The sequence below is a fragment of the Lucilia cuprina genome, chromosome 6, assembly GCF_022045245.1.
Source record: "Lucilia cuprina isolate Lc7/37 chromosome 6, ASM2204524v1, whole genome shotgun sequence".
NCBI lineage: Eukaryota > Metazoa > Arthropoda > Insecta > Diptera > Calliphoridae > Lucilia > Lucilia cuprina.
The window spans coordinates 50,960,040-50,970,039 of record NC_060954.1 but is presented as its reverse complement, the minus strand read 5'-3'; the positions used below and the strand labels follow the sequence as shown (position 1 = coordinate 50,970,039).

The window sequence follows — 10,000 nt, the reverse complement described above, 5'->3', positions numbered from 1 at the left end:
TCATTTTTAAATTAATGTGACAAGCATCATTATTATTGTCATCATCATGAGTTTTTTTTCAGTAATTATTTATTATTGCATATTTCAATATTAAGTTTTATAAGCTACTTTATGTTTCAATAAAATGAAGTAAATTGTGTTGAAAGTTATAGTGAAGCAAAGGTTATATTATTGTTGTGAAAAATTTACGTAAACTTGTTGTTGGTAATTAGTAATTAAATAAAATCTAGTGATTAAAAATATAGTTGGTCTTCCTAACATTTTTACACCATATTGATCCTTTTGTGGAACTTTCCTGCTAAAAGAAACTTTATTTCTAATCAATTTTGAAACATGCAATATAACATTCCACTTTTATATTTACAAAATCACAAAACGGGACTTTGCAGGTTTTGCTTCTATACCTCTCAATTGGTCGTTTTTTGTTTATGTTTTAAATAATAATTTGTTGATTAATAAAACATTGATAAATTATTGGCAAATTAAAACATTAAATATTAAAACTAGGTCTCGCTTTATACAGCTGTTGATAGTCTTTCAGTCTATATTTGTTTTGAGGGTTGTGGGTTCGATTCCCATTTGATGAACACTTATTCCTTTCATAAAAATGTATTTAAAAGAATTTATAGTTTTAATTAAGTTAACATTTTAATATAATTTGGTTGCATTAATAATATATATAATATAATAAATTAATAATAAATTTATAATTTTTTCTATTTTATTTCTAGAACACTTCACCATTATGGGAGGATTTCGTTGCTAAGGCCAGTAAATTACATGCTTGTTTACGGTAAGTACTTAAGACTGATCCAAACAAAAATGTTTGAGAATTTTTGTTTTAAATAACAACGTTTATGTTTTGTAAAAGATTTTAACAAGTTAACCTTGATCGGTTCTGAAATTTCAAGTTGTAGTCGTTGTAACAGTTTGACCGAATAATCCGTAAATTTTCTTTTCTATAGAACATTTTCGATAAAATTTCGATAATTTTACTCTTTTAATGAATCATGTTCTTTTATATTAAAACATTTTCGATAATTTTTTCATATTTCAATAAATTATTTTTTTAATTTTCAATACATATTTTCTTTTTATAGAAAAATTGTCTTTTTATAGAAAATTTTCGATTTATAGAAAATTTTTGATATTTTTTTTTAGTTTTTCCATTAATTCTTTTTTTTAAATTTTCGATACAAATTTCATAACCAAAGTTTTCGATAACAATTTTTTCTAGAAAATTTACGATAACAATTTTCTATTTTTTTAGAAAATTTTCGAAAAAAATTTCTATTTATAGAAAATTTTCGATAAAAAATTTCGATAAAAAATTTATTTTTATAGAAAAATTTCGATAAAAATTTTATTTTTATAGAAAAATTTAGATAAAAATTTTCTTTTCATACAAAAATTTCGAATTTTCTTTTTATAGAAAAATTTTGATAAAAATGAAAAATTTTCTTTTTTCTTTTAATAGAAAAGTTTCGATAAAAATAAAAAATTTTCTTTTTTCTTTTAATAAAAATATTTCGATAAAAATTTTATTTTTATAGAAAAATTTCGCTAAAAATTTTATTTTTATAGAAAAATTTCGATAAAAATTTTTATTTTAAAGATAAATTTCGATAACAATATTCGTTTTATATAAAGTGTTCGATTAAAATTCTTTTATAAACAAATTTCGATTAAAATTTTCTATTTATCAAAAATTTTCGATTAAAATTTTCTTTTTATAGAAAAATTTCGATTAAAATGTTCTTTTTATATAAAAATTTCGATTAAAATGTTCTTTTTATATAAAATTTCGATACAAATTTTCTTTTTATAGAAAAATTTCGATAGAATTTTCTTTTTATAAACAAATTTCGATAATTTTTTCTTTTTATAGAAAAATTTCGATTAAATATTCTTTTTAAAGAAAAGACTTCGATAACAATTTCCCTTTAGTAGAAAAATTTCGATAACAATTTCCCTTTAGTAGAAAAATTTCGATAACAATTTCCTTTTAGTAGAAAAATTTCGATAACAATTTTTTATAGAAAAATTTCGATAACAATTTTTTATAGAAAAATTTCGATAACAATTTTTTATAGAAAAATTTCGATAACAATTTTTTATAGAAAAATTTCGATAACAATTTTTTATAGAAAAATTTCGATAACAATTTTTTATAGAAAAATTTCGATAACAATTTTTTATAGAAAAATTTCGATAACATTTTTTTATAGAAAAATTTCGATAACAATTTTTTATAGAAAAATTTCGATAACAATTTTTTATAGAAAAATTTCGATAAAAATTTTCTTTTTATAGAAAATTTCCAAAAAAATTTCGTTTTATAGAAAATTTCCGTCAAAAATTGTCTTTTTATAGAAAAATTTCAATTAAAATTTTCTTTTTATAGAAAAAATTCGATAACAATATTCTTTTTATAGAAAAAATTTGATAATAATTTTCTCTTTATAAAAAATTGTCTATAACAAATTTCTTTTATAGAAAATTTTCCATGAAAATTTTCTGTTAATTGAATATTTCTAATAAACATGTTCTTTTTATAAAAAAATATTGACAAAAATTTAAAAATTTTTTATAGAAAATATTCGACATAGATTTTCGATATGTTGCGATAATTTTTCTTTATCCACTAATTATTCGACAAAATCTTCATATAACAATTCTGTTTTTAAAAAATTTTTGAAAAAATATTACAAACAAAAAGTAAACTAATTTCCTAAAACATTTAATGTTAAAGCTTAACGCTAAAACCATCAAGGAATGCATTCTTAAGAATTCCAAAAACACATTTTTTTTTTATTTATTATTTCGTTAAAAACCCATAAAAAACACACATAAAGTAGAAAAAATCATAACGAAGTTCAAATGTGTTATAGCCGCATGATTACATTATTATTTCCGTAATTTTCAGACAGACTCTTTTTTGGTTGTTAAAATTTAACATAGTTTTTTTTTTATGATGCCATCATGTTTTTATTTTTTGTTCATTCTACTATATAGTTTTTTAATTTTGTTAATTTATTTGTTTCTGTTTTTGTTTTTCTTACAGTGCGGCCATACAAGCTATAGCAGCATATTTGGATGCTTTCCAAAAAATCGCAGACGCAGCAACAAATTCAAGAGGTAAGTTCAAATTGTAACATAAACAAAAAATTTAAGGAAAATACAGAAAATCTAAAAAATTCTATACTTTTTTTACAAAAAAATAAAAACTACACTACGAGTAGTTTAGTTTTTTTTTTTTTTTGGTATGTGATGTTATTCAAGTAGTAAAATTTAAAAGTTTGTTGGTTTTAATATTTGTTGTACAATTTGAAAAATGTTTTCATTTAAGGTATATTATGCGAGGGTGGTTTGTCAAATATAAATTTATAGTTGTAGTTCAGTTCCAGTTCAGTTTAAGTTCAGTTCTTGTTAAGTTTTAGTTTAGTTCTAGTTCAGTTCAAGTTCAGTTCTAGTTCAGTTCTAGATCAGTCCTGGTTCAGTTCTAGTTTAGTTCTAGTTCAGTTCTAGTTCAGTTCTAATTCAGTTCTAGTTCAGTTCTAGTTCAGTTCTAGTTCAGTTCTAGTTTAGCTCTAGTTCAGTTCTAGTTCAGTTCTAGTTCAGTTCTAGTTCAGTTCTAGTTCAGTTCTAATTTTTTCTTTTTATAGAAAAATTTCGATTAAATATTCTTTTTAAAGAAAAGACTTCGATAACAATTTCCCTTTAGTAGAAAAATTTCGATAACAATTTCCCTTTAGTAGAAAAATTTCGATAACAATTTCCTTTTAGTAGAAAAATTTCGATAACAATTTTTTATAGAAAAATTTCGATAACAATTTTTTATAGAAAAATTTCGATAACAATTTTTTATAGAAAAATTTCGATAACAATTTTTTATAGAAAAATTTCGATAACAATTTTTTATAGAAAAATTTCTGTTCAAAATAATTTTTGTAGTCCAGTGTTAAATTAAATCTCTAAATATCATATTATTCTTCGCTTGTTAATTATGTATTTTGTATATCCTCTTTTTGTATAATCAGTCAGTCAGTTTATTGCAGTCGTCTCAGTCAGTTAGTCTACGCATCATTAGTGCATAATAAATTGTTAATTGTACTTAGTCTAAAAATCAATTATCTGTGTTTCAATCTAATAGATCTAAAATCAATACAAGAAATTTTACGAACATTTAATGGTCCTTCGAACCGGTTAGTCCTTAATCGGATCGGTCCCAAGTTATTATCATTAATTTTAAAAATCTATAATTTGTCTTCTCTGGCTTATTAATTTAAAAGAACTGCAGGGTATCTTAAAAATGCATTTTTGATGCAGAAATAAGAAAAATAAAAAAGAACGGTTTAAAATTGCATATGTAATATTTTTGGGAGTACGTTTCAATTTGTTGCTGCTGCTGTTGTTCTCTCATGAAATCTCATCATCAAAATCGCTGAATTGGCTGCTGCTGCATTTTTCTGCTGCTAAATTATTCTCTGCTCACATTTTTTGGCTGCACTAATCATCAAAAAGGGTAATTTCATTGCTGCTTTTCTACTACATCATACGCTGTATCTCTTACTTCATACGCTGTGTCTCTGCTCACATCTCTTCGCTGTTGATATTTCTTATTTTGGACTATTAATATCATATCATTCTGAAGCAAATATTTTACAGTGAACACATATAAAACAATTGTATTCGCTTTAATATTATTTAAAATAATCTTAATAAAGCCAAAATGACTGAAAGTCAAGAATCACTTTTGCTTAGTCAGGAAATGACATTTTCACATATAAAATCAGCTTTAATGAAATTTAATGCACTTTCCACGGAGGAATGTAATCAAGCTCAGGTGCAAACCAGATTGTCTATGTTAGATGCTAATTGGAGTAAGTTCAAAAGTTGCCATGATAAAATTACACGCACCAGATTGACTGAGGAGATACGGAAAAACAAATATTTTACTGAGGATATTTATGCAGCCTGCGAGGAAACGTATGTAAATGCCAAGTCACTAATGCTTACATCTCTAGAAGAGTTTCGTAGTATCACGTCTACTGATAATAGCATCATGAATCAGTCCATAAATAATTCCTCTCATTTACGCTCCTTACCGAAAATTACACTACCCAAGTTTTCTGGCAGTTATCATGATTGGAGGCCATTTCATGATTTGTTTACATCTATGATTCATTCAAATAGTGACTTAACAGCCGTTGAAAAGTTTTATTATCTAAAAAGCAGCCTCAGTGTGAAGCACTACAATGTATTTCAAATCTACCAGTCTCATCGGAGAATTTTGCACCAGCTTGGAAAATCCTGTGCACGCAATATGAAAATACGCGGATGTTAATTAATTCTCATTTGGATTGCATTTTTGAGTTGCCACGTCTTCAAAGAAAGTCTTCTTCAGAATTGAAGAACCTTTTGGCAACTGTCAAAGAATCACTTGGTGCTCTAGAAGCCTTAGGTTCACCAATAGCACAGTGGGATCACATCATCGTCTACATGGTCGTGCGACGTTTGGACGCATCATCACATGAAGCATGGGAATTATGTCGTAGTTCATCCAAAAAGCCAGCAACATTTTCTGAACTGGAAATTTTTCTCAGTGGCCGCATTCAAGCCCTAGAAAGTGTAGAGTCTAGGGGTGGTTTAACAAAAGTTCCCAAAAAATCAGCAGCTCACACACATGTATCTACATCTGCATATCAAAAACGTCCTGTTGAGGTTCCAAATAAATTACCTTTACAAACAAATAATTATTCTTGTTCTCTTTGCAGCTCAAATCATTATATTTCGAGCTGTGATATCTATAATGGTAAGACTCTTCAGCAAAAACATGATGTCCTCTCCTCAAAAAATCTTTGTTACAATTGTCTTGGTCCTCATCGGGTTGCTCAGTGTAAAAGTTCAAAAAGCTGCAGATACTGCAATGGTCGTCATCATTCCTCAATACATGGTTATCGGTTTCAATCTGAATCATCTAGTTCTGAAAATCCCACAACGAGCACAAACAATCCACTACCAACTGCTGTCAGTAATCATACCACTTCCGCAGCATTGAACTGTACGTCCAATATTTTGCTTGCCACAGCTTTAGTACGCATAAAATCGTCTCATGGAGTTTTTTCTAACGCTCGAGCTCTGCTCGATCAAGGTTCTGAGGTAACACTTATCAGTGAAGAATTAGTTAAGAAACTTCATCTAAAAAGACATAAGGGAAACTTAAACTTAATTGGCGTCGGTGCTCTTCAATCTGGTGCGACCAAAGGTTTGGTACATTTCACGCTGTATCCACATTTTGAATCGAGCTTTCAATGTACCGTATCTGCATACGTTTTGACAAAACTAACTACTCAATTACCATCGTGCACAGTTAAGCTTAACAATACCACGTATCCTTAAGAATATCCAACTTGCAGATCCAAATTTTATGGTCACTAGTAAAATTGATCTTATAATTGGCGCTGACTTATATGGTTATCTTTTGGAAGGGGAATTATCAAGGGAACTATAAATACTCCTGTTGCTCAACTCACATCTCTCGGGTGGATATTATCTGGCGGCGTCCATAATCTGGAATCCAATGCAAAATCGTCTCATTCAGTTCAAGTATTCCAATGTCGTGTAGATCATAACCTCGATGAGTTGTTACAACGTTTTTGGACGCAAGAAGAAGGAAAAACCAAATCATCTATTTTGTCTCCGGAAGAGAAAGAATGTGAGGCCCACTTTCAAGCCACCTACCGGAGAGACTCATCAGGCAGATATATTGTCAGATTGCCGTTCAAAAGTTCACCTAATACTCTTGGCGATTCTCGTAAAGAAGCAGAACGAATGCTTGCAAAGTTGTATCAGAAATCAGAATCTAATCCTCAGTTTTTTAAACTCTACTCAGATTTTCTTAAGGAATATGAATCTTTGGGTCACATGGTTCCATCATCTCAGGCTACAATTCCTACAACAGAATACTTTCTTCCACATCATGGAGTTCTTAGGGAGTCTAGTACAACAACTAAACTGAGAGTTGTATTTAATGGATCATGCAAGACAAGCAGCGGTCTCTCATTAAACGATATTTTACACACTGGGCCCAAGCTTCAGTTAGAGATTTCTGATGTGATCACAAGATGGCGTCAATATCGGTATGTTTTTTCAGCCGATATTGAGAAAATGTTTAGACAAGTAATGGTGGATTCACGTGACTGGGCATACCAACAAATCCTTTGGACATCATCTCAATCATCAAGCGTGGTACCCTATCATCTCACTACAGTTACATATGGTCTTGGACCCGCGCCTTATCTTTCAAATCGAGTATTAAAACAACTTGCAACAGATGAAGGTTCTATCTATCCTTTAGCTGTCGATATTTTGAATAATATCACTTATGTAGATGATACATTTGGTGGAGCAGATTCTATAGAAGAAGCTCAAAGTGCAGTAATTCAACCTGGATAAACTCTGCATGGCGGGCGGTTTTCATTTGCAAAAATGGACAGCTAATAATTCTAACGTTCTTTCTACCATTTACCAGAACGATGTGCAATCAAACAAGTGATTCAACTTCAAGAAACCCAATATATTTCTACACTGGGTATCTGCTGGCAACCAGAAGAAGATTGTTTTGTTTTTTCATCGCCATTTTCATCCACATCTTCCAGCACACCTACGAAACGTTCAATACTGTCAAATATATCACGCTTCTTTGACCCCCTTGGTTGGATTTCTCCAGTAACAATACAAGCAAAAATATTAATGCAAGATATTTGGCTATCGAAATCAGACTGGGATGAAGTGGTTAATGAAGATTTGGCGGCTAGATGGTCAAAATTCATCAACGATTTAAATAACGTCAATAATATTTCAATCCCTCGATGGGTTGGAATTTCCCCAACAAATCTTGGAATTGAAATACATGGTTTCTCGGATGCCTCCGAACATGCAATGGGCAGTGTCATATATTTGCGTATTATTACCGAATTCGACTCAGTTTCTGTTCATCTCATTGAAGCGAAAACAAAAGTTGCTCCAACAAAGAGGCAAACGATCCCACGTTTAGAGCTCAATGCTGCACTTATTCTCACAAAAAGAGTAGCTCATTTTAAGTCCATTTTAAATCTTAATCATGTTTCCACTCATTTGTGGACAGATTCTTCTGTTGCTTTAACTTGGATTAAAGGTCATCCCTCCCGTTGGAAAGATTACGTTGCAAACCGTGTTTTAAAGATTCAAGATGTTTTACCCCATGCTAAATGGCATCACATTCCAGGAAAGTGTAACCCTGCCGATTGTGCATCTCGAGGGATTGCAGTTCAGCAGCTTATCGAACATCCCTTATGGTGGCATGGGCCGTTATGGCTTTTAAATCATTCATCATCGTGGCCATCTGCAGACATAAATTTGGGCAATATCAATTTAGAGGAAAGATTATCTCATCGAACTGTAAACATAGTGCGTCGTCATCAAGAAGAGCCAATCTGGGACCTAATCAACAAATTTTCAAAATTAACTCGTTTGATAAGGATAACTGCTATTTGCCGTCGAGTTTTCTCAAAAAATTACAATAAATCTATTATCAAACAACCATTGAGTCCAAAAGAGCTAGAGCATGAGCGTAGGTTTTGGATAAAATTAACACAAAATTCTTATTTCTCATCAGAAATCAAGGCTCTTCATGCAGGTCAGCAGTTGCAAAATTCTCATCCTCTAAGCAAGTTTACGCCATTTATTGACGCATATGGTCTACTCCGTGTTGGCGGGCGGTTACGCAATGCTCTTATTGATCCAAATGCTAAACACCCCATTCTTTTGCCATCCAAATCAACGTTCACCAATCTTTTGATAGCAGAGGCGCACGAAAAGACTTTGCATGGTGGTGTCCAGGTCATGAGTGTTTATCTGTGGCAATCATATTGGATACTTGGTGGTCGTTCAGCTATTAAAGCATTTAATCATCGATGTGTACGTTGTGCAAAAATTAGAGGAGTAACAGCTCGACAGCTCATGGGCCAACTTCCATCAATTCGAACAATTCCTGCTAGGCCGTTTCTTCACTCGGGTGTGGATTATGCCGGTCCATTGTCTATTAAGACATGGCGTGGTCGCGGAGCAAAGCAATACAAAGGCTATATCGCTCTTTTTGTGTGTCTATCAACATCTGCCGTACACCTTGAAGTCGCTTCGGACTATTCAGTTGATGGCTTTCTTGCGGCTTTTAAAAGATTCGTCTCTCGAAGGGGAGTTTGCTCCACGCTAACTAGTGATTGTGGTACCAACTTCATAGGCGCCGATGCAGAACTTAAGCGTCTCTTCACTCAGTGTTCAAAGGAGTACTCAAAATTGTCAACAATTTTGGCTAATGACGGCACTCAGTGGAAGTTCAATCCCCCATCCGCGCCACATTTTGGTGGAAAATGGGAGGCCAGTGTCAAGTCTGTTAAATTTCATCTTCGAAGAATTATTGGTGACACTGCGTTAACCTATGAAGAGCTAACTACCCTTTTAGCGCAGATCGAGGCGGTCCTCAATTCAAGACCTCTGTGCGCACTTTCAGATGACCCCTCAGATGTAAACGCAATTACTCCTGCCCACTTCTTAATTGGATCAGCGCTGAATGCAGTACCAGAGCCATCTGTTCTTGATTTTTCTGTTTCAAGATTATCTCGTTTACAACTCATTCAACAAATGATTGAAAGCTTTTGGAAGCGTTGGTCCAATGAGTATTTACAGCGATTTAGATCAATGTCCAAATGGAAACAGCAAGAAAATTCGATCAAAAAGGGGTCATTGGTTCTTATTGCCGACGAAAGATATCCTCCTATGAAATGGCCTTTAGGTCGCATCTTAGAAGTTCACCCAGGCCCTGATGGACTTATCAGAGTAGTAACTGTGAAGACTGCATCGTCAACTCTAAAGCGTCCTTTGGTTAAAATCTGTCCACTTCCAGTCGATGAAGAAAGGGATCTTAAAAAAGACTCCAACATTTAAAAAATGTTCTAAT

At 31.4% G+C, this 10,000-nt stretch overlaps 1 protein-coding gene across 30 annotated transcripts in view; it reads left to right on the top strand.

Moving 5' to 3' along the window:
- LOC111686228 (alpha-protein kinase 1) overlaps nucleotides 1–10,000 on the top strand; it is a 131,517-nt gene that overhangs the window by 94,141 nt on the left and 27,376 nt on the right. For all 30 annotated transcript variants that reach the window (XM_046954306.1, XM_046954303.1, XM_046954285.1 and 27 more), the window contains exons 3-4: nucleotides 732–793; nucleotides 3,065–3,138. In XM_046954306.1, coding sequence (XP_046810262.1) covers nucleotides 732–793; nucleotides 3,065–3,138 — 136 coding nt within the window. The remainder of the gene's footprint in view (nucleotides 1–731; nucleotides 794–3,064; nucleotides 3,139–10,000) is intronic.